This window comes from Theropithecus gelada, chromosome 7b (genome assembly GCF_003255815.1).
Source record: "Theropithecus gelada isolate Dixy chromosome 7b, Tgel_1.0, whole genome shotgun sequence".
In the NCBI taxonomy this organism is placed as follows: domain Eukaryota; kingdom Metazoa; phylum Chordata; class Mammalia; order Primates; family Cercopithecidae; genus Theropithecus; species Theropithecus gelada.
Window position 1 is genome coordinate 78,182,800 of NC_037675.1, and position 27,762 is coordinate 78,210,561.

Consider the following 27,762-nt stretch of genomic DNA (forward strand, 5'->3'; position numbering starts at 1 on the left):
GAAGGACCACATGAGATTGGGCCACCAGAATGGTGCTGACATGCTGACTTAGGGTGACTCAAATTGTTTATATGAGCAAGAACTCTGCCAAAAGTATTTGCCCAGGACCCTTACCCTAGTGTGGCCTTGTCAATTTCTATCATGCATTGCACATGCCTTAAAAGGGTCCTGTCTTCATCATGTCTGCATCCCTTCCCCACAGTGGTGCCTATTTTAGCGCCCGTGCATAATAGAGACTCAATAAGTATTTCTCAGCGTGAATGCTCGAAGGAATAAGTAACATCTCAGGCATACGTATTTATTTTGATCCACGGTTCTAATGTTTTCCTTGCACAAATTTCTAGATCTTCCTCATTCTGAGTAGCAAAAAAAAAAAAAAAAAAAAAGGAAAGAAAAAGGAATTTTCACATCCTCAAGCCCTCCAGTCACTGACCTGACCGTTGATGTCCTGAAAACTTATCAAGAAAGAACAAATGCGCCTCCAGATTCTCCTGACACCAAACTGCAACTGGACTTCAACTCCAACACACGTGAGAATGGCCGAGTGTGGGAATGCTGGTTGAACAGTCTCAAGGTAGGCAGCCCCGTAGTTTGGATTTAACAATGCTTTGGCTGCAACAAACTATAGTGATAGGACATATGTTCATTGTGCTTTGCTTTTGATCTTCAGCTCCGAGGTTGAGATGCTCTCCCATGGGAAAAAGAAAAAAGGAAGAAGAGCTGGGCAGAAGGAAACCGACTTCACCCACCACTGAAATACTTCCTACCTGAAGCACAGCTCTCTTGCGAGAAGAACATGATGGCGGCTCTTCACAGTCCCCTAATTAAGGGGCTTGGGTTGGGTCCTGACTCAGAGGGAAATACAACACCACTGAGAGGCCCCCCGCACAGCACCTGAGCACTCACAGCCAAGCCTGGGCTTGGCCCCAGTGGACATATGAGAACAGGTGCCTGCCAGAAGGCGGGAGGCCTGCTGTTGCCAGGTCCACCATGTGAATCACAATGACTGCATGAGGTCACGGAATGTTGAAGATGAAATGAAAGTGGCTCCTGAGTCACAAAGTCACAGGGGGGTGGGCATCCTTTTGACAGGACTCCCAGCAATACAGCAGTCCCACTCTCCCGGATGAGCTGGAGAAGTAGCTACCTCTCCCAGACAGAGTTGGGGTCAAATTCATGCACATCCAATTTCCATCAAAGCCCACTCTTCCCAGGGCTTGCTGGGAGGGAAGGATAACTGCAGGCTCCCCTGGGATGCCCCCTCATGAGAGAAGTTCACAAAGTTTGAGACAGAGGCGAATGGACAGGTGTGCTTCTTAGGGAAGCAGTCAAGAGGTGGCAAGAAGTTGGCAGCTGCCCTCAAGAGGGTCCTGGCACCATGGACAATGACAAGCCTCTTCAGCCTGAGACAGAAGGTGAAAGGGCATCCCATCTCTCACCACTCAGGCCCATCCCCGCTGCCTCAGTACAACACCTAGTGATCACGGGACCCTGAAGCCCACTTCTTTCCTCACCTGGGACCCTCTAGAAGTGGGATGATGTGTTATACTGACTTGGGTTCAGGGCTTGGCAAACAGGAAGAGTTGGCTACAGTGCTATGCTAGAACTATGTCATACTGGCTCCAGCCAGCTTTAATTTGTATTGTGTGGGCTGGTTGATACCATATTTATAGTTTGAAATCAGCCACATTGGGAATATTTACACCACATGAATTGGCTAACACTATAAATCAGGATATTTTTGGTGTTTTTTTTTTTTTTTTTTCCTGGAGAATCAATTGTTAAATATTTACCAGCATCCTACTGGTTGTATGGAATTCTAAATTGTTTAACAAGGAAATTAAGACTTAGAAATTCATCACTTTTCTAAGGCACTCAGCAGTTTGGCAGCCAAGCTGCTGTCTGTCTTCTAACTACCAGGCTACTGCTACCTGCACTGTGTATCCCAGACAGGCTGGGAGATAAATGTTGGAACCTGGGTCTATGGACAAGGATTAAGAAAGAACATGGACTCATTAGGAACCCCACCATCCTAGAATCTGGGTGGTCAAAACTTGTGACCCCTGCCACAAACGCTCAGCCCACCCAATGAGTGGGTTGGCTAAATTCTGACACGTCATTCAGAGGCATAGTGTGGCTTCTTGAATCTACTGAGTCCTGCTGATGCCTGAGAATTGAGCTCTGGATTTTATGTGTGGCTTCCACAAGCCTATGGCTGATCCCAGGTCAATGGCCCAGAGGTGGTAAAACCACATCTAGCAAGTGTAGAGGACTGGTGTGAGGGAAGCTCTGTTCCCAGTAATATGATTAATTCATCACTGTGAATTAATCATAGTAATTCATTTCAACCCAAGGGAGATTTTCAAGCCCCTCCTTTCCTGATCACAAATCAATGTTAGATTGGAAGGAAGAGAAGGTAAGTCAAATTCTTACCCATGCCTGGGTATCGGGACTGGCTGAGTTGAAACAAAGACTCTGTTAATGCAAACAACACCTTCACCCTCTCTCCTCCCAGTTTCCCCAAGAAGGGAAGCATCAAAAGAGAACACTTGTGAAGCAAGGGGAGAATGACACTGGTTCCATCTGACAGGGCCAGCCTCAAACTTCCCAGGCCAAGGCTAACCCAGTCACCCTTCCTTCTCTTGCTCTCTGGAACTGCTCCTGGTCCATTTTATTTTCTATTTGACCTAAGTTGCCACCTGCCCTGGCCCGCCCTGCCCCTTATACTCCCTGGCACCATTTGTGCCTGACAATAAGGAAGCCTATGTATCGGGACCCAACCTCTCACCTGAAAGAGTGCCAGCACACCTCAAAACCCACCCAAACACATAAGAAAGGGAAAGTGTGAGCAAGGAGCTGATCTCCAAGGCAGGCCTCAGACAGGGAAGCGGGCAGGAGCAGCCAGTCTCCAGGGAGCAGAAGGGAGTTGGTTTCACAAGCCCCCATGGACCCAGCAGTCAGAGAGCGCTAATGGGGAAGGCAGGTTTGTAGAGCGGACTTGCCCTGGCAGGGCTTGGCACCTTGAGGACCTGGGACTCAGAGGAAGGGAGCAGAGACAGGGGCGGTAGCGGCAGGCTTTACTGGAGAGGCCAGCAGGTTTTATTCCTGGCATCAAGGAGATGAGTTTTTTTCTTCCAGATGAGACTGAAACTGAGCTAGTACCACAGAGCAGTGATAAAACGCTCTACTGTGAGGCCGAACCCCCGCCAACTGTAGAAAAAGTGAAACCAGCCCGGGAGAATTCGGAAACAGACCTGGAGATTGAAGGTGAGCATGGGCATTTGGGGGCGGTCAGGGCAGCTTCTCCTCAGAAGCTGGAGAAATCTGGTTTCCAGGAGCTGTCATCTCACTCCAGAGTCTGCCCTGCGGACGACCTGTGGAGGAAATGTGGCAGAAAGGCCTGTGCTCGATTTTGCCTGGAGTCCTCCTCCAGGCTGCCCGGGGACAGCAGCTTCAGCTTCCCACGCTTGTCACCTGCCTCAGGAGCAGTACCCTCATATCAGGTTGTTAAAAGCTGAATCAATACACAAACAGGGTTTTCTGATCTAAATATTTCCACATGGGCATCCTATGCAATCTTTGCAATAGTCCTAGAAGGTAGACATCATTGCCCACTTTTAACAGAAGAAGAACTGGGCCTTAAAGAGATCATAGGCATTGCCCAGGGACAATGGGAGTTTGCCCAGCATATTGGCTGATCCCGTGTTTGACTCACTCTGATGGTCCTGCCTTCTGTATTCCATATTCCAGGCCCCTGGAGTGTCTCTGTGGCCTATCTTGCATCCCAGTGACTTTTCCATACTCACCTTAGAGCTCTGGTTTCCCCTACTTTTCTTGATAAATCTAAGCATGCCTGGGTATGGGGACCGGCTGAGCTGAAACAAAGACTCTGTTAATGCAAACAACACCTCCACCCTCTCTCCTCCCAGCTTCCCCAAGAAGGGAAGCATCAAAAGAGAACACTTGTGAAGCAAGGGGAGAATGACACTGGTTCCATCTGACAGGGCCAGCCTCAAACTTCCCAGGCCAAGGCTAGTCCAGTCACCCTTCCTCTCCTGTGGCCTTGCAGCTGGCTGCTGGGCAGTGATTCACAGGCAGCAGAGATGGAGGAAGGCCAATTCTGCCAAATTAAACTGTGAAGTTCATCTGCATCAAGTCAGTTTATAATCCTCTCCACCATGGTCAACATACATCTTCACCCTTCCACGCAGACCTCCTCCCCACTGTCCCCCAGGCAGCTTGTTGCTCTTTTTCTGGCTTCTTGTCCACTTCAAGTCTGTTGCTAACATTGCTTCCAACACCCAACTTCATTCACCTGGTTGGAGAAGGTAGCAAAGGACAACACTGGATGTTTGGCCAAAGGGTCCTGTTTCTGTTTCATTCCCCCTACCTCTTCCCCTGACTGCAGCAAGTGCTAACACTGCCTCTAGCTGCCCATAAAACATAACAATAGGGAACACAGCTAGAAAAGGTCAGCATCAAACCCAGCAGAATTAGTCCCAGGGACAAAACTGGGGGTTACCTTCCCTGCTTTGGCCAACAGGAACCTCTAATGGCTGAATTTGGCACCAAAAACTCTGTCCTGAAGGGAAACTCGGGGCTCAGCAGCCCTGGCTCCTGGTGCCCCTGCTGTGGTTGCTGAGACACTGGGAATGAGCAGGGAGGGCACGGGAAATGGGCCAGCTGGGAGCAGTGCTGGCTGTGAGTCTAGAGAAGAGGGGGAGATGAGCCTGGTTTGCTCACATGCCATGAGCTGTTTTTCTCTACAACAGTGGTTCCCACCTGGAAGCAATTTTGCACCAAGGGGACATTGGGCAAACTAGGGGGTAGGCGGTTGCTACTGGCATCTTGTGGTTCCATGCCAGGGATCCTACTAAACACCCTACTATGTACAGGACAGCCCTCAGAACAGAATTATCCACCCCAGAATACCTGCAGTGCTGAGGTTGAGAAGTGCTGCTGTACAAGCATCCCAAAAAGAAGTCTGCTTTGTAGTTGTGCTTGCAAAATCAGCTTCCCTGTAAAGCACTTGTCCTTTTACCAACAAAGTTCCCATTGTCAGCCTTAGATTGTTTGGGCGGGGAGGGGGTTGGCCAAAGGCCCTGGGATCCAAAGGAAAAACAGATGCAGACGTAGAGGCCAGCTGGCTCCAGGAAGCCCTGCCATAGGCTGGACTTGCCTAATGAGGACACAGCTGTGGGGCACCCAGAATCCAGGGAGGCCTGATGCCCAGTGACCACGGGCCAGGCTGGCCTAAAGCCTAAGGAATAAACGCCCCCAGGGGTTAGAATGGAAAGGTGCAGTCCCTACTTCTGCTAGCTGGTTTTAGCACTGACCAACTGTGTGTTATTTGAGGCTAGGTTTGTCGTCGATAAAGCAAGGATGACAGTCCTTTTTATAAGGAAAATGACATGCAAACTTTTGAAAGAAGAAAGACCATTCACATGCAAGCGTGCTTATTTCTCGCTGATGTGGAGGTCTTTCCATATTCACTGGTTTGCCATTTTGAGAGGTCCACCCTGTCCTAGTTGGGCTTTTTAAATGTCGGTGCCTCTATTAGTCTTTGGTGAAGCTTTTTTCATGACTCACAACCTTGTGATAGTGGTGGTGAAATTAAAAGTGAAATGGAGACTCCATCAGCCATCAAAAGTCATCTGCTTTTAACCTTTCAGAGTTGTCCAAAGGTGGGCAAGAGGGCTTGGGCCTTCTATGTCCTTGACCAGTCACTGGATGTGGCCAACCTGGGCAGGTGGGGTGAAGCACACTGCTCACTTCTAGGAAAGCTTCTGGCCTAAAACCATGGGCCTCATCTCCTACCCAAAGGAAAACATTCATCTGGGACTTTCTGGAGTTAGAGTCTCCCTCTCCCACCATGGACTGATGTCCCAGACAGGAGCTGGCTTCTTAGCACATACCCACAGGGAGAGATCCTCTGGCAGAGGACAGTCTAGGCATGAGTGAATGTGACCTGGGGCTAGAGGGGAGAGAAGGCAAAGGTGGAAGAGAAATCCTACTTCAGCCCATCTTTCTCTGCAGATAATGAGAAATTTTTCACCACTGGACAAAAGGAGCTGTACCTGGAGGCCTGCAAACTGGTGGGTGTAGTGCCTGTCTCCTACTTCATTCGGAACATGGAGGAGTCCTACGTGAACCTCAACCACCACGGCCTGGGCCCCAGGGGTACCAAGGCTATTGCTATAGCCCTGGTGGTGAGCATGCTAGCGGGGGCTCATGAAACCTCGTGGAGGTGGAGGGTTGGCAGAGTGGTAGGCCCCAGATTCAGAGGGCCCCTCCTATGGAGCCTAAATAGGGACCTTTATGCCCACACTGCCCTGGGTTCTGCTTGGCTGCCAAATGATTTATTTAGCTCCTGGTAGGAGGCTGCTAGCAACCTGGGCCTTAGAAGTCTATGCTCCTTGCAGAGACTTTGGGGAGAAAAAAATAGACGTCTATATACTCTTTACTGTTCAGGAAGCAAAGGCACCAGCCCCTGGGGCCAGAAAAGTGACCAGGCCCAATGATCAATGTAAGAGCACCAACAAAATGCCAGCCTGGGTCTCCATTCCAAAGCTCACCTGTGCTATAAATGGGTTTACTACTGACCCATTCCATTCAATGTCTGCCTTGTGCAACATTAGTGCTGTAGAATAGATCAAGTTTTCCCACAGAAACAGTGTTATCTCTCAGCTTGGTATAACCAAACAAGGACTTGACCTTGAGTTCAGCATGACTTTATATAATTATAACTGACTTACACACAAAACTGACTCCCATCACAGAAAAACAGAAAACCTAACAACTGCATGTCAGCACAACACTGTTTGTTCACTTAGAAAAGTAAACAGAAAATTCCATTCTACAACAGCTCAGTAACATAGAGAGGTAGATGTGTCTTTAGAGGTGACATTTAAAATTGGTAATAGTTAAATTATCCATGGAAAGAATTAACAGAGAAAAATAAAGAGTACTTACAGGACCACCAGGTTCATATGCTCACTGTGCAATAAGGACCAATGCATTGAAACAGCAGAGTTTGCACCAAAGAGTTTAATGATCACAGGGTGGCCAAGCAAGGAAATGAAAGGAACGCTTCCATCCATTTCCCTAAGGAGTTCTGGTCTAGAGTTGTTTGTTTGAGACAGGTTTTCTCTATTACCCAGTCTGGAATGCAGTGGCATGATCATGGCTCACTGCAGCTTTGACCTCCTGAGCTTAAGTGATCCTCCTGCCTCAGCCTCTTGATTATCTAGGACCACAGGTGTTCACTACTGCACCCAGCTAATTTTTGTGTTTTTAGTGGAGAAGGAGGCTTGCTGTGTTGCCCAGGCTGGTCTCAAACCCCTGGGTTCAGGCAGTCCACCCACCTCAGCATCCTAAACTGCTGGGATTACAGGCATAAGCCACTGGACCGGGCCTGGCCAACAGTTTTTAAGGGGATCTTGGAGGACAAGGGACTGAAAAATTAGGGTCATTGATTGGTTGGGACAAGGGGGATGAAATCATCAGGAGGTAGCAGCTGCATGCTTTGGTGAGTCAGCTTCTCTTGGGGTCCTTCAGACCAGCTGATGTCAGTATAGTTTCACCAGCATCTCAGATGGAAAACTTAACATTTCACAATGCTTGCGATGTTATCTGTAGAGCAGTGAAAAGGAACTATGATCCTGTAACAGAGTCTATGTGATTCTAGGGCAACAGGCAGCAAACAACTCTGAGGAAGGGGTCAGAGAGCAGCTGACCTCATGACCAATGCTGTGTGTGCTGCAAGCTGGGCTGATTTCTGTTTCTCCCCTCCCTTCTTCCCTGATCAATTTTTTAAAGTTTATAGGGACAGTTTCAGGACTGAGAAAGAATTCTTTAAAAATGTTATTTATAAAGGAGCTGAAAGAAGAAAAGGAGTCAGTAAATTCAATAGAGGATGAGTGACTGAGAGACAGGAGAAGCTACAGAATGGTAGAGACAGCCAAAGACAAGCTGCAGGAAGACTGAGTAGGCCAAGTTCAATGATGCAGACATCTGAGAGACTGATAAATGAGGAAGGCAATTCTGTGGGTCCATATCTATTCAGTTATGAAATACATGGTGAGCTCCAAAAAGCCTGGAAATACACTGTCATTGTTGGTTGCTAGAAGGTACAGTAGTCCACCCTTATCCACAGTTTCACTGTCTACAGTTTCAGTTGTTCTTACAGTACAATAAGGTATTTTGAGAGAGAACAAGAGAGAGATATGCCACATACACATCACTTTTATTTTTTTTTGAGAGACAGTATCGCTCTGTCTCCCAGGCTGGAGTGCAGGGTCATGATCTGAGCTCACTGCAACTTCTACCTCCCAGGTTCAAGTGATTCTCTTGCCTCAGCCTCCCGAGTAGGTGGGATTACAGGTGCGCGCCACCACGCCTGGCTAATTTTTTGTATTTTTAGTAGAGACAGGGTTTCACTATGTTGGCCAGGCTGGTCTTGAAATTTTGGCCTCAAGTGATCCTCCCCACTTGGCCTCCCAAAGTGCTGGGATTACAGGCATGAGCCACGGTGCCCTGGCAATATTACTTTTATGATAGTATATTATAATAATTGTTCTATTTTATTATTAGTTATTGTTAACATCTTATTGTGCCTAATTTGTGAATTAAACTTTATCATGGGTAAGTATGTATAGGAAAAAAGCATAGTATATTTAGGATTTGGTACTATCTTTGGTTTCAGGCATTTACCAGCAGTCTTGATGTTTTCCCCCAAGGATGGGGTGGACTACTGTAATCATTGTTAGAATGTAAGTTCCTTGTACGATAAGAGGGATAAGCTTGTGTGTTGCTGTTCGTTTTGAGTGCCTAGCCCCCAGTTGGCATTGAACGGTGTATTCCTAGAATACATGGTCTTATTTTTCTTCACTTTCCCCAACACACTCATTCTTTCTGAAAGATATAACGGCATTTGCATTTAGCATATGCACTTTAAGAAGTGACAGGAAATGTGAGATTGCACTGTTTTCCGGGGATGGGAAGAAAGGGGCGGAGAAAGAACAAAGCCGTCTTGAGATTTGTCAGTGGTGGAAAGGCTGATTAATGAAGCGTTAGGAATGCACCATTACCTCAGGAGCTTCGGGGGAAAAACATGGACCATAATGACATCCTCTTGGGACTTGGACCACTTGTTTCTTAGTAACGGCAGTTTCTGTTTGGGAGGAGTTTCTTCTTCCCCCATTCTCTGTATCATTCATTTGACAAGTAATCATCGTGACATTCTGGTGGACTGAACTTCTATTTGCTCTTTGTACTGATTAACTTTTCACGTATTTGTGTTTCCCTGGCTTAGATTAGGAGCAGCCTAATAGCAGGGATAGTATTTCATCCTTGCGTGTATCCCTTGACGGCCCATTACCGTGCCCTTGTATGTGGGGGCAGCAGGTGGGGTGAGAATGGGAATGTTCTCTGTTAATCCTTGTTTCACCAGCAGTGAACACAGAGAGTGACAAATAGACACTGGCCTGTGTGGAATAAACGTGGATGGATTTGGGAACTGGGCCTCCTGCTTCCCCCTAGAATGTGCTGGTCGCCAGTATGAATCTGGCAGTGGTGATTCAACTGATGTTTCTAGACACTGCTAAATAGCACCTAGACTGGGAGGCCCCCTGAGCCATCTCCCTCGCCTTTGAGCACAACTCAAGGCAATTGAATTTTGCCCAGCCCAGAGAGCTGAGACCAGAAGACATTTCAGGAAGCCCGGGGGTGAACCATCCCGCATTGCAATAGCTTGTACTATCACATTTTCCTTTTCCAGGGGAGAGGGTTGGGGAGGACCAGCATTAACACGCCTTCCACTTGCTACTTCTCTTGCTCCTTAGTGGGACTTGAAAATGCTCAAATCCAAACCTCTGTCTGTTCTCTGTACCTGTGTGTATTGGGAACAAGGTGGGGAAGGGAAGATCGAATTTCTGATTAGAGCTAACCCCAGTCCTTCATGCTGCAATGCGAGTCCTTTCCTCTCTCTCCTCTTGCCCCTCATTGAAATGCAGACTAGTGGCCGGTCGCGGTGGCTCATGCCTGTAATCCCACCTCTTTGGGAGGCCAAGGGGGGTGGATCACCTGAGGTCAGGAGTTCAAGACAAGCCTGGCGAACATGGTGAAACCTTGTCTCTACTAAAAAAATACAAAAATTAGCCAAGTGTGGTGGTGGGCACCTGTAATCCCAGCTACTCAGGAGGCTGAGGCAGGGAGGATTGCTTGAACCCGGGAAGCAGAGGTTGCAGTGAGCTGAGATCATGCCACTGCACTCCATCCTGGGCGACAGAGAAATCACTCTATTTCAAAAAAAAAAAAAAAAGAAATGCGACTAGCTTGGATCTAGATATTCACCGAAGATTTATATGTCCAATTCCTTCCAAACAGACTTGAGGTCACCTCCTATTAAAAAGAGTACCAGAGCCAGGTGTGGTGGCTCACGTCTGTAATTCCAGCTACTTGGGAGGCTAAGGCAGGAGGCTCACTTGAGCCCATGGGTTTGAGATCAGCCTGGGCAACATAGACCGCATCTCAAAAAATAATAATTAATAAATAAATAAATATGAATTTAAAAGAGTGTACCAGATAAGACTTAAGCCTAAATTAGAAGAAAGGCCTCTGAAGAAAGCAAAATCAATGCTTTAAAGGACCTCCTTGCAAGAATCTTTATGTTTAAATATCCTTATTCAATGTATCAAGTTTTCCTTAATCTTGGAGTAGGTCACAGTTCTTTCTCCTTAGGGCTCAATAGTTAAAATCTGTTTAGCTCATCCTTGTGCCTCCGACTTGTCAGGGTTTTAATTGCTTTCAGGATTCTTTTCTAAATTCTCCCAGAATCAGCGTATTGTCCTAGCAAAACTCTACGGGTTGGTTCGGCCCCTGTTCTGGTCTCTTCGCCCTTGCCAGGCCTTCAGAATTCCTAGCCTGCATCTCAGGGCAAGCAGAGAACTGACTGGGTCACCAACCGCTTCTGTGTCTCTCTCCCTCCCCTTGTGCTGGCTGAAGTCCAACACGGCTGTTACCAAACTGGAGCTGGAAGACAACTGCATCATGGAGGAGGGCGTCTTGAGCCTGGTGGAGATGCTACAAGAGAACTACTACCTCCAGGAGATGGTACTGTGCCCCGCTGTGCTGGCTCCTACCATCATCCCTGGGGATTCACAACCCACTGGACACAAGCCAGAGGCCCTGCCGGCCCCTGCCCTTCCCACGTGACTTCTCGGAGGAGGGTCACACGTGAGAGGCTGTGTTTCCTATGGCTGTAGAAAATCCTAAGAAACAATTTATGGCCAGGCATGGTGGCTCACACCTGCAATCCCAGCACTTTGGGAGGCCGAGGCAGGTGGATCACCTGAGGTCAGGAGTTCGAGCCCAGCCTGGCCAACATAGTGAAACCCCGTCTCTACTAAAAATACAAAAATTAGCCGGGCATGGTGGTGGGCACCTGTAATCCCAGCTACTCAGGAGGCTGAATCAGGAGAATGGCTTGAACCCAGCAGGTGGAGGTTGCAGTGAGCCGAGATCGCGCCACTGCACTCCAGCCTGGGCGACAAGAGTAAGACTCCGTCTCAAAAAAAAAAAAAAAAAAAAGAAAGAAAAAAAGAACCCATTTCTGTCTGGAACTTAGAAGACCTTAAAAATGATAAATGTGGCCAGGCATGGTGGCTCACGCCTGTAATCCCAACACTTTGGGAGGGCAAGGTGGGCAGATCACCTGAGGTCAGGAGTTCGAGACCAGCCTGGCCAACATGGTGGAACCCCGCCTCTACTAAAAATATAAAAAGTTAACTGTGCATGGTGGTGTGCACCTGTAATCCCAGCTACTCGGGAGGCTGAGGCAGGAGAATTGCTTGAACCCTGGAGGCAGAGGTTGCAGTTAGCTGAGATGACGCCACTGCACTCCAGCCTAGGTGACAGAGTGAGACTCTGTTTCAAAAAAAAAAAAAAATTGATAAATGTAGCTCTGCATAGTTGCCTTAAAGCGAACTTTCTTAAAGAAAGTAAAGACATGAAATAATTTCATGAAAGACAATGTGCCTAGAGATGGCTGGTGGTGATGGTTACACAATGGGAATATGCTTAATACCACGGCACTGGACACTGAAAAACGGCAAAGATGGTAAATCATGTTATGCTTATTTTACCATCTTAAAAAGAAATTCAAAGAAAAGGGGGAAACAACCAATTAAGACCATAATGGCCACTTTATATAAAGTCCCACCCACTAGCTTAAAAGGACAATTCTTACTTCCCGAATCAATGAGTGGAATTTACAATAATTCTGCACTCTGAACTCAATTTTCACTGTTTCACTCCACATGAAGCTGTTCTGGGTTTTAACACAAAGAGACAAAATAGCGTGCTTATCTGAAGCACCAAGGCTAAATTGGGAAAATAGGGAGTCCTTGAAGCCAACTTCAAAACACTGAGACCAGCCAGCCCACGGGTCCCACAGGCAGGCCCTGGAAAAGCCGGCTCTAGAGCCTGGTTTCCTATTGCTCTTCTCTTCGTCCTTGGCACCACCCTATTCCTCCTAATCCTTCCCCATCCCAACCCTACACCCTCAGCACAGGGCTCAAGTAAACCACAAAAGACACCATTTGTTCATGAGGGCCCTTTGGTGAGCTTTTTTACATAACGAAGTATCTTCTTGCCTTTTAGAATATTTCCAACAATCACCTTGGTTTGGAGGGGGCCAGAATCATCTCAGATTTCTTCGAGAGAAATAGTTCTTCCATCTGGAACCTTGAGCTTTCAGGTGAGCACATGGAAAGGGAGGGAGAAGACGCTGGGAATCAGAGGGAGGGAAGAGGGGAAAAACAGATAATTCAACGTCTCTTTGAACCAGACCATGTTCTTCTAGTCTTGGAGACCAGAATACTGCATCTATGCCTGTTAAACCCTCCCAGTCACACTCCCCTAACCCCCGCCATTTATCATCCATATCTGACATTACAGATGATATATAAACAATAATTTATCATATACTTTACCACCCAAACTGAATAGGGCACTATTAATTAACTGGAACCATAAGCAAACTGAGATATCTTGCACCCAATCGTAAACTATGTTTAATATGATTAAGAACATAAAATAAAATCATAAAAGAACAAATCACTTAAAAAAATACCTCTCCTCCTCTCCACACCAAGATTTTCTTACAATGAAAAATTTATAGTCACTGATATTAAAGGCTCAACAAATAAATTCAATGGCACATTAGTTATGAGTGAGTAGAATTAGTGGAAAACATTTTATCTTTGCAGCATAGAAAGACAAAGACATAGAGAATATAAAAGATAAAAGAATTAAAAGAATGAGTAGTTTCCAGAAGGAGAAGAAATGAATGAGCAGCAATATTTGAACAAATAACAGCTAACATGTTCCCTAAATTGATAAATTTGCAGATACAGGAATTCAAGTAACTCCTAAGAAAGGTATATAAAAAGGAATCTACACTGGAATATATCTCTGAAAAACCCTTAAGATACAGAGAAGATCTGAAGAGTGTCTAGGGAGAAAATACAGAAATAAAGTTTGTGTATTTTTCTTTATAAAGATGGAGTCTCGCTATGTTGTCCAGGCTAGTCTTAAACTCCTGGGCTTGAGCAATCCTCCCGCCTCAGCCTCCCAAAGTGGTGGGATTACAGGCAGAAGCCACCGTGCCCAGCCTTAGTTCATGTATTTTTAACATAAATGTTATTACAGGTCAGTTATTATTCTCCAATTTCTCTTGTTTTACACTAAATATATCCTGGATTTCTTTCTATGGCAAAACAAATAGATTTATCTAATTCTCTTGAACTGCTGGCTAGTATTCTGAGTTATGGACATAGTACAGTTTATTTAACACCCCCCTATTTGGGAGAAAGGAGATTAAAGTCATTTCTAATTTTGCCTTCAAGTAATGTTTTAAAGGACTTTCTTTTTTTTTTTTTTTTTTTGAGACGGAGTCTCGCTCTGTCGCCCAGGCTGGAGTGCAGTGGCCGGATCTCAGCTCACTGCAAGCTCCGCCTCCCGGGTTCCCGCCATTCTCCTGCCTCAGCCTCCCGAGTAGCTGGGACTACAGGCGTCCGCCACCGCGCCCGGCTAGTTTTTTTTTTTTGTATTTTTTAGTAGAGACGGGGTTTCACCGTATTAGCCAGGATGGTCTCGATCTCCTGACCTCGTGATCCACCTGTCTCGGCCTCCCAAAGTGCTGGGATTACAGGCTTGAGCCACCGCGCCCGGCCTAAAGGACTTTCTTGTTCATGCATCTTTTAGGCACATGTTCTTGTATTTCTAGATAGACACCCAGGAGCACAATTACTGAATATGAAGATGTATCCATTTTTGTGAACTTAACAATTGATTTCCAAATTTCCCTTTTAAAAGACTGCCAGGTTATAATTCTACCAATGAACTGTTGCCTATACTCTCCCCAGAAGGGAAATAGCAAGCTATTTGTGAATCAAAATGGTTAAGCGTGTGGGTGTAGAAGTCACAGTGCTTGGGTTCAAATCCCAGCTTTGACACTGGGCAAGTTTTTTAACCATTTTGTGCCTCATTTTCTCATTCATAAACTAAAGATAATTATATTACCTGATGGTTGTTATGAATATTAAGTGAATTAAAATCTAAAACTCCCAGAACTATACCTAGTACATAAGTATTCAATGTGTTCCTCGCTATTATTTTCTTTGTTACTGTTACACATTCTATTACTATTGAAATAGAACACCTTTTGAGATGCTCACTTCCACTTCTATTTTCTCTTCTATGAAATGTCAGTTGTTGCATGGGGTTGTTAGTATGACTTAGTTTTAGCCATTCTTCATAAACTATAGGTATTCATACTTGAATGTTAGAATGTTAGATACAGGTTTATTTATGGTACTTTCTTTTTTTGTTTTGTTTTGTTTTGTTTTTGAGACAGAGTTTTGCTCTGTCACCAGGCTGGAGTGCAGTGGCTCGATCCGGACTCACTGCAACCCCGCCTCCTGGGTTCAAGCAGTTCTCCTGCCTCAACCTCCTGAGTAGCTGGGACTAGCGTGCCACCATGCCCGGCTAGTTTTTGTATTTTTAGTAGAGACGGGGTTTCACCATGTTGGACAGGATGGTCTCGATCTCTTGACCTCATGATCTGCCCGCCTCAGCCTCCCAAAGTGCTGGAATTACAGGCATGAGACACCATGCCCAGCCTGTTTATGGTACTTTCTTGTAGCAAAGTTTGTGTCTTTTATTGATGTCAAGTTTTATAGTCTTTTTCCTTTATGGATTTAATTTTTGTAGTCTTGCTTTAAAACTCTTTCCCAAAGTTTATAAAAATATTTTCCTGAACCAGCAGTGGTGGCACGCACTGATAGTCCCATTTACTCAGGAGGCTGAGGTCGGAGAATTGCTTGAGCCCAGGACTGGCTCCCCTGGGCAACATAGCAAGACCCATCTGTAAAAAATAAAAAGAAAACAAAATTAGGTAACAATATTTTCCTTTATTTTTTTCAATTTTTGTTGTTGTTGTTTCTACTCTCAGCTTTCTAATATATCCAATACTTGTTTGTGCATGGCATGAGGTAGAAATCAGATGTTTTATTTCCAAAACTGATAGCCAGGTAGTCCAGCATCTCAATGTCGTAATTCATCCTTTTATGATTAATTTAAAATATCATCTTTATCATGTATTAAACTCCCATTATAAATATAGGTTTCCTTCTAGATTCTCTGTTTCATTTCATTAATCTATTTATGTATTTCCATGTCAACATTGCATTGTCTTAATATTTGTTTGGAATATTAAAATTATAATTACCACATATTATAACATAAGATGTTGTGACTAATACAAAAAAAGATGATGTACTGTTTAATATATGTTATAAAATCTTATAATAAATATTTTTTGTTTGTTTGTTTTTGAGATGGAGTCTCCCTCTGTCACCGAGGCTGGAGCGCAGTGGTGCCATCTCAGCTCGTTACAACCTCTGCCTCCTGGGTTCAAGTGATTCTCCTGTCTCAGCATTCCGGGTAGCTGGGATTACAGGTGGCTGCTGCCATGCCCAGCTAATTTTTGTATTTTTAGTAGAGACAGAGTTTTGCCATGTTGGCCAGGCTGGTCTCAAACTCCTGACCTCAAGTGATCCACCCGCCTCGGCCTCCCAAAGTGCTGGGATTACAGGCATGAGCCACTGTGCCCAGCCAATAAATATGTTTTGTATGTGAGTGGGCATTACTTTTTTTCAAAGTAACCTTGAATCTTTTTTTCAAAGTAATCTTGAATCTTTTCTTCAAAATAATTCTGCAATATTGGCTATTAGTATTGTAAGTAATAGTAATCTTGGCTATTCTTGTTCAGTTTCTCCTCCAGGTGAATTTGAGAATCATTTTGTCAAGTTCTATTTAAGAAAAAAAAAAGAAGAAGAAAAAAACACCTGTTGGGGTTTTGGTTGGGGTTCCATTTAATATTCTAGATTAATTTATGAAAGAACTGACATATTCGCAATATTGAGTCTCTTCATTTATGAACATGGTTTATCTCTACTCCTGCAGGTCTTTATATATATATATATATATATATATATATATTTTTTTTTTTTTTTTTTTTTTTTTTTTTTTGAGAAGGAGTTTCACTCTTGTTTCCCAGGCTGGCGTGCAATGGTGCGATCTTGGCTCACCACAATCTCTGCTTCCTGGTTTCAAGTGATTCTCCTGCCTCAGCCTCCCAAGTAACTGGGATTACAGGTGTGAGCCACCGTGGCCAGCCCCAGGTCTTTTTATATTCTTGAGTAAAGTTTTAGTTTCTTCTGTTATAAGCCTTGCATTATTTATATTAGGTTTATTTCTAGGTCTTCTATTATTTTATCTTATGTGAACAGAATGGTTTTTTCTATCACATTTTCTAATTGGTCATTACTGGTGTGTCTGAAAGCTATTTATTTTTATACATTGATTCTATATCCAGTCACTTTATTAAATTATCTTATGAGTTCTAACATTTTGTTAGTTAATTTTACAGAATTATTTAGATAGGTGACTATATCTGCAAATAATGATAGTTTTTTCTTTTCTAATATTTATATCTCCTAATTATTTTTCTGGTTGCATTGGCTAAGACCCCTAACATAATGTGTTAACATAGTACAGAAAGCTCTTTGTAAAAATACAAATCGCCCAGTCCTATCCCAGTCTGGTGAAATCAGAATCTTTAGCAGGAGAAATCTTGGAATCTGTGTTTTTTCAAATTTCACAAATAAATCTCTTACAACCAGCTCTGTACCATCTGTAACCACTGATTTAAACACAAGAATTTGAATAATTAATCACCTCGTTTTATGCATTGACTAGCTTATTATCTCACTTTATTGGACTGCTAACAGACACAGCCAAACAAGTATTTGTGTTCCAGTGAACGCATTCATTCATTCATTCGTTCACTCACTTTATTAAGGACCTGTTATGTGCCAAGCACTATGTAGGTGGTAGAGATACAAAGCTTATTGAGGGTTCAAAGGAGGAAATTTGGGAATAAGGTTCTATGTCATGTACTTCCCAGAAATCACCAGTGTCTTACATTGCTTAGCAGGGCCACACCTCGGGTAAGGTGAGTGAGCCACTTGCGTTGGTCACAAATGTAAGGAGTGCCAAAATATCATGATGAGCAAAATATCAAGACATTAAATAAAAACAGCATCCAACAGGGATAGAATGGAGTGAGGTGAATAAGGCCTAGTCATGTGTGTGCAGGGTCGGATCCTGTCTCTATTTAAAATTACAAACACACCAGGCATGAATCCCAGCACTTTAGGAGGCTGAGATGGGCAGATCACGAGGTCAGGAGTTTGAGACCAGCCTGACCAACATGATGAAACCATGTTGCTACTAAAAATACAAAAATTAGCCGGGCGTGGTGGCGCACACCTGTAATCCCAGCTATTCAGGAGACTAAGGCAGGAGAATTGCTTGAACCCAGGAGACGGAGGTTGCAGTGAGCCGAGATCATGCCACTGCACTCCAGCCTGGGTGACAGAGCAAGACTCCATAAAAAAATTTAAATTTAAATTTAAAAATTAAAATTAAAAAAAACACTTGTTATATATAGATGATTTTGGACTAATTTTGATTTTTTTAGTGTATTAGGATATTCTTCTTCTTGATTACTGAGTTTTTAGGCACCCCTTAAATTTTGCACCCATGGCAAGTGTCTCACTCACAAGTGTCCCAGTCCTGCTGCTTGAACTTGGATGAGCATTTTTAGGATGTTACAGACTCTAGGCACTAGACTGGGGGTTGATATTGCTAATGAATGCACAGGGTATGCTACCAACTCCTGGAATTTCACGGCAGAGAGAAAAGGCAATGTTAAAGGAGAGGGTAAACAGTTGCCTTGTTCTCTTTTGTCCACGTAATACTTGCTTTAAGTCCCCTTCCCTCCTCTCCACTCCCCTCCTCTCCCCCCCTTCCCTTCCCTTCCCTTCCTTTCCTTTCTTATTTGATTTTATTATTTTATTTTATTTTTGAGATGAAGTCTTGCTCTGTCACCCAGGCTGGAGTGCAGTGGCGTGATCTCGGCTCACTGCGACCTCCACCTCCCAGGTTCAAGCATTTCTCATGCCTCAGCCTCCTGAGTAGCTGGGACCACAGGCGTGCACCATCTTGCCTAATTTTTGTATTCTTAGTAGAGACAGGGTTTTGCCATGTTGGCCAGGCTGGTCTCGAACTCCTGACCTCAGGTGATCCACCCACCTTGGCCTGTAAATGTTCTGGGATTACAGGCATGAGCCACCATGCCCAGGCTCCTTTTCTTTTTTTTTTTAAACAGGATGTTGGTCTGTCACATAGGCTGGAGCGCTGTGGCACCAACATGGCTCACTGCAGCCTCGACCTCCTGGGTTCAAGTGATCCTCCCACCTCAGCCTCCAAAGTATCTGGGACCACAGGTTCATGCCACCATGCCTGGCTAATTTTTCAAAAAATTCTTTGTAGAGGCAAGGACTCACTATGTTGCCCAGGCTGGTCTCAAACTCCTGGGCTCAGGCGATCCTCCCACCTCCGCCTCCCAAAGTTTCTCTGTCTGACTATTCTAAAGGGAAATGGACTGGGAGGGGTAGAGGGTGGGAGAGGCCATGGTGAACTAGCAGTGCATTGCTGACACACCACCCTCACTACAGGAAATGACTTCAAGGAAGAATCCGCAGCACCGCTCTGCCAAGCCCTGTCGGTAAGAGGCAGGGAGTACAGCCAAGCCACGTGGGTGATGTCCCTGGGAGATCTGGGCAACCTGGGGCTGCTATGGGCACAGTGACCTGAGGCTACTTTCACATGTTAGGGACTGGGGAGTGTTTAGACCTTGCCAACTCCAGCAAAAGCCGCAGCAAGTGGTAGAGCTGTTTATATGGCACTAAGTTCTCCCAGCACAGTCCAACAAAAAATGCCTAAGACAATGTCTTCACCTAATTTTTGGTACATCAGAGCCCTGCCATCATACTGCCCTGAGATAAGTAAGATATTTGCAATCAGAAGACAAAAAATCCTTCTCTTTCCCCTGTTTGTTTCTGTAGACCAATTACCGAATTAAGAAGCTGGATCTCAGTCACAACCAATTCTCTGATATAGGAGGGGAGCAACTGGGCCAGATGCTGGGTGAGTCTCCCTGGAGGAAGGGACAGCAAAGGGGAGGGATGGGGAGGATTACTTGGCAGAGCTGAATCTCCCTTTTTAACATTATTTTTAAATGTTGTGATTATAAAAGTGATGTAAACCATGCCCAAAATATATTCAGATTTGGCTGGGTGCAGTGGCTTATGCCTGTAATCCCAGAACTTTGGGAGCCTGAGGCAGAAGGATTGCTTGAGCCCAGGAGTTCAAGACCAGCCTGGGCAACATAGGGAGACCCCTGTCTCTTTAAAATATCAAAAAATTAGCCAGGTATGGTGGTGCACACCTGTAGTCCCAGCTACTTGGAAGGCTGAGGTGGGAGGATCCTTTGAGCCCAGTTAGTCGAGGCTGCAGTGAGCTATAATCATGCCACTCCACTCCAGCCTGGGCAACAGAGACCCTGTCTCAAAAGAAGAAGAAGGAGAGGGAGAGGGAGTCGAAGAAGGAGAGGGAGAGGAAGTGGGAGAGGGAGAGGGAAGGGACAGGGAGAGGAAGTGGGAGGGGGAGAGGGAGAAGGAGGGGGAGAGGGAGGGGAGGGGGAGAGGGAGGGGGAGAGGGAGGGAGAGAGGGAGGGGGAGGGGAAGAAGCAGCAGCAGCAAACACCTGAACATGGGAAGCAAAACTTGATGACGATTAGAAGAACATAGAAACAACTAACAACTGGCTGATCTTAGGAAGGCTAAGGACTGTTAAGTATGGCCCAGTAAGCATAAACGGTCCAAAAGCAATTGAAAAGTACCTTTTGGGTACTATGCTTATTACCTGGGTGATGAAATGATCAGTACACCAAACCCCTGAGACATGCAATTTACCTATATAACAAACCAGCACATGTACACCTGAACCTAAAAGTTTTAAAAATCCCCATATTTGACAACAATACATTTGAAACATGCATATCATAAAAAGACACATAACCATGAACAAACTTAAAAGACAAGCAACAGGCTGGACATGGTGGCTCATGCCTGTAATCCCAGCACTTTGGGAGGCCGAGGTGGGTGGATCACAAGGTCAAGATATCGAGACCATCCTGGCCAACATGGTGAAACCCCATCTCCACTAAAAACACAAAATTAGCCGAACGTGGTGGTGTGCGCCTGTCGTCCCAGCTACTCCGGAGGCTAGGTAGGAGAATTGCCTGAACCCAACAGGTGGAGGTTGCGGTGAGCTGAGATCGCGCCACTGCACTCCAGCCTGGGCAACAGAAGGAGACTCCGTCTCAAAAACAAAAACAAAAGACAAGCAACAGACAGGGGGTAGACATTTGCAGCATTTGTAGAGTACAAAAATTAGTATTCAGAATGTTGATAAAAGATCCTTAGCTCAATTAGACAATGATAAATAGCCTCAATAGAGCAATGGTCAAGGCATATGCATAGCAAAAGAAGAAAGGTGAGTGCCCAAATCTCTTTACTAATTAGAGAAATGAAAGGTTCTCCTTGTCATCTATTAAAGCTGTGAAAGTTTAAAGCCAGTGAATGTCAAAGGCTGCGGACAACCGAGCAAAATAAGAATACTTCCAAGCTGCCGGGCACTTTTGAGAACAACTTGACAATCCTTGGTAAACTTGAAAATGTGTCTATTCTCTGATGCAGAAATTCGCTCCCATCAAGGGGAATTGTCTCAGAGAAGCTCTCACACGTACACAGAGAAATGTGTGAGGAGGTTATTACAGCATCGTCATAAAAGAGAAAAAAAAATAGTAACAACCTAAATAGTCATCCCCAGGCAAATGAGTAGAAAAAAGGAAGTTGTCACAGGAGTCTAAGCAAGACAGGAAAATAGCTTGAGCTCAGGGAGGAGGCGGGGATAGAGAAGAGTGAATGAATTCAGAATATATTTTGGGGGTAAAGCCAAAAGGACTTGCTGATGTGAAGAATGGGGGAAAGAGAGAGAGAGATAGACTCATGGTCATTTTGCTTCAGCTATTGGTTGGATGACGGTGTTGTTTACGTGGATGGAGACAACTCAGGGAGCAACAGAGACAGGAGGGACAGGAGATAGGAGCCCCGTTTTCCATTTTGGCTACGTGATGTTTGCAATGGCCATTTGACACCTACATAGAGAAGTCGGGTAGATGGTGTGCTGTATGAGTTTAGAGCTTGGTGAAGAGATCAGGGCTGAAGATACACATTTGTGGGTCATAGGTATATAGATGTATTTAAAACCATGAGGCAAGATGAGGTCATCTAGGCAGGGAGTATAGACAGAGAGTTGAGTAGGTGGCCATTGAACTGACCTTTGGGTCACTCCAACATTTTTAGGTTTCACAGAGGAGGAAGAGGAGCCTGAGGAGTGGTCAGTCAAATAGGAGGGATACCAGAAAAGTGAGGTGGCAGGAGCCAAGGAAGGGAGCAGTTCAGGAAGAAGGTCAGCAGTTGCGTCAAATGCTGTTGAGAGGTCAAATAAGACAAGGATAAAATAGTGACCATGGCACTTGGCAGCATGGAGAGTTAGTGGCTTTGAAAGTACTATTTTAACTATTCACAGTAACAAAGACATGGAATCAACCTAAATGCCCATCAATGGTAGACTGGATAACAAACAAAAAAAAAAAAATGTGGTGCATATACACCATGGAATACAATACAGTCACACACACACAAAAAAAACGAAACAGTGAAATCATGTTCTTGGCAGGAACAGGGATGGAGCTGGAGGCCATTATCCTTAGCAAACTAATGTAGGAACAGAAAACCAAATACCACCTGTTCTCAATTATAAGTGGGAGCTAAATGATGAGAACACACGAACACAGAGAGGGGAACAGACACTGGGGACTAACTGAGGGAGGAGGGAGAGGAACGGGAAAAATAATGACTACTAGGCCTAATACTTGGGTGATGAAATAATCTGTGCAACAAACTCTGTGACACAAGTTTACCTATATAACAAACCTGCACATGTACCCCTGAACTTAAAATTTCAAAAAAAAGAAGTGCTGTTTTAGCGGAGTGGGTGAGTATGGAAACCCAACTGGAGGAGGTTGAGTTGAAAATGGAGGCCTGGCACAGTGGCTCATGCCTGTAATCCCAGTGCTTTGGGAGGCTAAGATGGGAAGCCAGGAGGTCAATACCAGCTTGGGCAACATAGTGAGACCCTCTCTCTACAAAAAATTCAAAAATTAGGCCGGGCACAGTGTCACACCTGTAATCCCAGCAGTTTGGGAGGCTGAGACGGGTGGATCACCTGAGGTCAGGAGTTCAAGACCAGCCTGGCCTTGAGGCAGATGTTGCAGTGAGACGAGATCCTGCTGAAGCCTGGGTGACAGAGTGAGACTTCATCTCAAAAAAAAAAAAAATCAAAAATTAGCTGGGCAAAAATTAGTGGCACATGCCTATAGTCCCAGCTACTCAGGAGGCTGAGGTGGGAGAGTTGCTTGAGCCCAGGAGTTAGAGGTTATAGAAAGCTGTGATCATGCCACTGCACTCCAGCCTGAGCAACAGAGTGAGACCCTGTCCTCTAAAAATAAAAAGAAAATAGGATGCAAAGCAAAAAGAACACTATAGGCAACTGCAGAAGTTCTGCTGGGAAAGTTGGAACAGAAAGAGGGGGCAGGAGCTAAGGGAGACACAGAGTCCAGGGAGGGTTCTTAAGGATGGAAAATGCTGAGAGGAAGAAAGAAGAAACTGATGCTACAGAAGAAGAAGGAGGTAATTACAGGAGCAAAGTCCATGAGAAGGCTGCAGGCAATGGAGTCCAGAACAGAAGTGCAGAGCTCGCCGGCCTGAGAGCTGGAGGGACAGTTCATTCATGGAAAAACAGACGAGGAAAGGGTGGTGCGGGTGCAGGTAAGTGGATAGATTTCATGGTGGCATTTGAAGCCTGTCATTGCTGCTATTTTCTCAGTGAAGTAGGAGGCAAGATCTTCAGCTGAAAGTTCAGTTCATACCACTAGGGTTGATGGGAGGGCAGGCGGTATAAAATACCATGTAGGAGGGAGAAGCAACATGTAATGGAAGCACCTTTCCATGTGGGGCAGTTTGAGTCTCTGTCTGAAAGCTGAGGTCATAAATTTAACGTGACTGTGCTCTCTTTTTTGTTTTGTTTTTGACACAGAGTCTCACTCTGTCGCCCAGGCTGGGTGGAATGCAGTGCACGATCTTGGCTCATTGCAGCCTCTGCCTCCCGGGTTCAAGCAATTCTCATGCCTCAACCTCCTGAGTAGCTGGGATTATATGTCCAAGCCATCACGCCCAGCTAATTTTTTTTTTTTTTTAAATTTTTAGTAGAGACGGGGTTTCATCATGTTGGTCAGGCTGGTCTGGAACTCCTGACCTTGTGATCTGCCCCCGTTGGCCTCCTGAAGTGCTGGGACTACAGGCATGAGCCATCACGCCCAGCTAATTTTTTTGTATTTTTGGTAGAGATGGGTTTTCACCATGTTGGCCAGGCTGGTCTCCAACTCCTGACCTTAAGTGATCCACCCTCCTTGGCCTCCCAAAGTGCTGGGATTATAGATGTGAGCCACTGTGCCCGGCCTGTGCCCTCTTTTAAAATTGTTATAATCGTACTGCAAATGCAGCTTTTAAAAACACTTACTATTGCTGGGCGCAGTAGCTCATGCCTGTAATCCCAACACTTTCGGAGACTGAGGCGGGTGGACCACCTGAGGTCAGGAGTTCAAGACCAGCCTGGCCAATATGGTGAAATCCCGTCTCTACTAAAAATACAAAAAAATTAGCTGGACGTGGTGACTTGGGCATATAATCCCAGCTACTCGGGAGGGTGAGGAAGGAGAATCACTTGAACCTGAGAGGCGGAGGTTGCAGTGAGCAGAGATCGTGCCATTGCACTCCAGCCTGGGCAACAAGAGCGAAATTCTGTCTCAAAAAAAAAAAAAAAAACACTTATTATTTGAAGTGATTGCTATGTGACAGGCATCATGTTGGGCATTTTACATCGATCCTCATAAAAACTCTATATAGGTTGATATCTCTATTGTACAGATAAGGAAACAGAGGTAAAGGAAGGATAAGTAACCTGCCTGAAATCACACATGTAGTAAGTGGTGAGATCAGAATTACAATCTAACTTGTGTGGCCATTTGAGTGATGCGGGTGTGCAAGGTGTAGCTTAAATGAGGGAACTGGCAGAGAAGAGGAAATAAGGGTAAGAAGAGAGTGAGGGAGAGAGGGGAGGGGTTAATGAAGGCAGGAGAAAGTTTATTCCCAAAATTATATAAGGTATTGTGCGCTTTTTACTAAAAACTCACACCGAGGGTTGACACAAAGAGAAGCATGATCAGAACATAGTGCACTGTTCATAAAAAATAAGAAATAGGCCAGCTGCAGTGGCTCATGCCTATAATCCCAGCACTTTGGGAGGCCGAGGCGGGTGGATCATCTGAGGTGAGGAGTTCCAGACCAGCCTGGCCAACATGATGAAACCCTGTCTCTACTAAAAATACAAAAAATTAGCTGGGCGTGGTGGCAGGTGCCTATAATCCCAGCTACCCGGGAGGCCGAAGCAGGATAATCACTTGAACCCAGGAGGCAGAGGTTGCAGCGAGCCGAGATTGAGCCATTGCACTCCAGCCTGGCAACAAGAGCAAAACTCTGTCTCAAAAAAAAGAAAGAAAGAAAAAGAAAAGAAATAAGACATTATTCCTGGGCCAGAGGCCTAAAGGCAATTCCTCCCGTTCAGTAGTGGTTCAAGAGGACTTTAGACTTTCTGTCAATGGCCTCCTTAGCATAACTGTCCTACCCAAATAAAAACAACAATAATAGTGTGTTTAAATAGGATCTTCCAACCCTGTGGAACATGTAAGCAAAATCATCTTCAGGTCAAAACAAAAGTATGATTTCTGTGCAAACCCAGCTTCTCACCAAGCCTGATGCCTCCCCACTTCCAACTCATTGTGCCCCTGAGCCTCTCCTGGAGAGAAATTCTGGAGTCACCACTGCAGCCATGGCCTGCCATGATAAAGACATCACATGACGTAATACGCCAGGTCCATCACAGCCTTCCTGTGTAAATACAGCCACTGAAGATGTTTTCCAGCTGCTTCTGTCTATTTTAATTCTTAGTATTCCACCAGATAAATAATTCTTGCTTTTATTTATTTATTTATTTTTGAGATGCAGTCTTGCTCTGTCACCCAGGCTGGAGTGCAATGGCGCCATCTTGGCTCTGCAACCTCCGCCTCCCAGGTTTGATCAATTCTCCTGCCTCAGCCTCCTGAGCAGCTGGGACTACATGTGTGAGTCACCACGCCCAGTGAATTTTTGTATTTTTAGTAGAGACAGAGACAGGGTTTCACCATGTTGGCCAGGCTGGTCTCAAACTCCTGACCTCTGGTGATCTACCTGCCTCGGCCTCCCAAAGTGCTGAGATTACAGGTAAGCCACCACGCCCGGCCAAATAATTCTTACTTTTTTTTTTTTTTTTTGAGACAGAGTCTCGCTCCGTCGCCAGGCTGGAATACAGTGGCGCAATCTCGGCTCACTGCAACCTCTGCCTCCCAGGTTCAAGCGATTCTCCTGCCTCGGCCTCTCAAGTAGCTGGGACTAAAGGCACACGCCACCACACCCAGCTAATTTTAGTATTTTTAATAAAGACGCAATTTCACCATGTTGGCCAGGATGGTCTCGATCTCTTGACCTCGTGATCGGCCCACCTTGGCCTCCCAAAGTGCTGGGATTACAGGCGTGATCCACTGTGCCCGGCTAATTCTTACTTTTATAAATGATGCCATGGTAAACAGCTACAAGCACCTTGCTCTTCCCATATTCTGTGTTGTCGTCTTAGGTAGAGACTCAGAGGTGAGTGACAGAGTATGCACATTTTAATGGGAAAATATTTGTGATCAGATAATATCTGCCAAATAGACTATACCAATTTCCTTCCCACCTAAACTGTGTAAGGAGGATTATTTCACCACATCTTTGCCAGCTTTGGGGATCATCTTACAATTTTGTGTTTAAATGAATAACTGAAAAAATTATTATCTGAGAATTTTACTTTGCATGACCACTGAGTGGTCTTTATCCCCAATGTCGTGGGCATCTGTTAACTCTTAGAATGGGTTCTCTGGGCTGTGGGAGATGCTAAGCCAATTCCCTCCCTGTTTCAGCCATCAATGTGGGGCTTACATCACTGGATCTGAGCTGGAATAACTTCCATACAAGGGGAGCTGTGGCCTTGTGCAACGGTCTCCGGGTAAGGCACTCTCCACGAGTGGTGGGTGGAGTCCAGTTGAAGATAGCCAGGGCCTCCCATTCTGCCATCCTAAGCCTCTTCCTCATGGTCACCGTCAATGAGGGTGTACTGAGCTCTCATCAAATACTTTTCAAGTTATTGGTCTCCCTCCCACAATTCCTGGATGCACGTTATTCTTTTTTTTTTTTTTTTTTTTTGAGATGGAGTCTCACTGTGTGGCCCAGGCTGGAGTGCAGTGGTGCATTCTCCGCTCACTGCAACCACCACCTCCTGGGTTCAAGTGATTCTCCTGCCTCAGCCCCCTGAGTAGCTGAGACTACAGGTGTCTGCCACCATGCCCAGCTAATTTTTGTATTTTTAGTAGAAACGTGGTTTCACCATATTGGCCAGGCCGGCCTCCAACTCCTGACCTTGTGATCCGCCCGCCTCCCAAAGTGCCGGGATTACAGGTGTGAGCCACCGCGCCTGGACTGCACATTATTCTTTAGTATAAATCATATCTGCTGAGGCCAGAGTGGCATCTTTGGATACACTTCAAGAGGGCAGTTTAATTAGTGGGTAGGGAATGACCAGAAGCCAAAGGGAGGGAGTCTCATGAGCACTTGAGACTGAGCCCAGCTGGGAGCTCTGAATGATCTGGCAAATCCATCGGTCCTGGGGACCACTGAGCGCCCAGTCTGGATGCCAACAGCGGGTAGAAGTCAGGGCCCTTGTGGTTGGATGAGTCACGCGCAACCTTGATGCTGGTGCTGTTCTCCCCTCTTCCTGGAGGGTAATGTGACCCTGACAAAGCTGGATCTCTCCATGAATGGCCTTGGGAATGAGGGGGCTGTGGCCCTAGGGGAGGTCCTCCGACTCAACAGCTGCCTGGTCTACCTGGATGTCGGCGGCAATGACATCGGCAATGAAGGGGCCTCCAAAATCAGCAAAGGACTGGAATCCAATGAAAGCCTCAGAGTTCTGAAG

The 27,762-nt window shown here is 45.4% G+C and overlaps 1 protein-coding gene across 2 annotated transcripts in view; it reads left to right on the forward strand.

Moving 5' to 3' along the window:
• The first annotated feature begins 1,062 nt into the window (after positions 1-1,062).
• The window catches only part of LRRC74A (leucine rich repeat containing 74A), a 43,031-nt gene continuing 16,331 nt past the window's right edge, over positions 1,063-27,762 (forward strand). The window contains exons 1-9 of one of the 2 annotated variants that reach the window (XM_025392630.1): positions 1,063-1,415; positions 3,139-3,267; positions 6,037-6,209; positions 11,005-11,112; positions 12,661-12,757; positions 19,146-19,195; positions 19,536-19,617; positions 26,711-26,796; positions 27,568-27,762. In XM_025392630.1, coding sequence (XP_025248415.1) covers positions 1,379-1,415; positions 3,139-3,267; positions 6,037-6,209; positions 11,005-11,112; positions 12,661-12,757; positions 19,146-19,195; positions 19,536-19,617; positions 26,711-26,796; positions 27,568-27,762 — 957 coding nt within the window. In that variant the 5' untranslated portion in view covers positions 1,063-1,378. The remainder of the gene's footprint in view (positions 1,416-3,138; positions 3,268-6,036; positions 6,210-11,004; positions 11,113-12,660; positions 12,758-19,145; positions 19,196-19,535; positions 19,618-26,710; positions 26,797-27,567) is intronic. The other variant, XM_025392629.1, reaches the window with a different exon arrangement.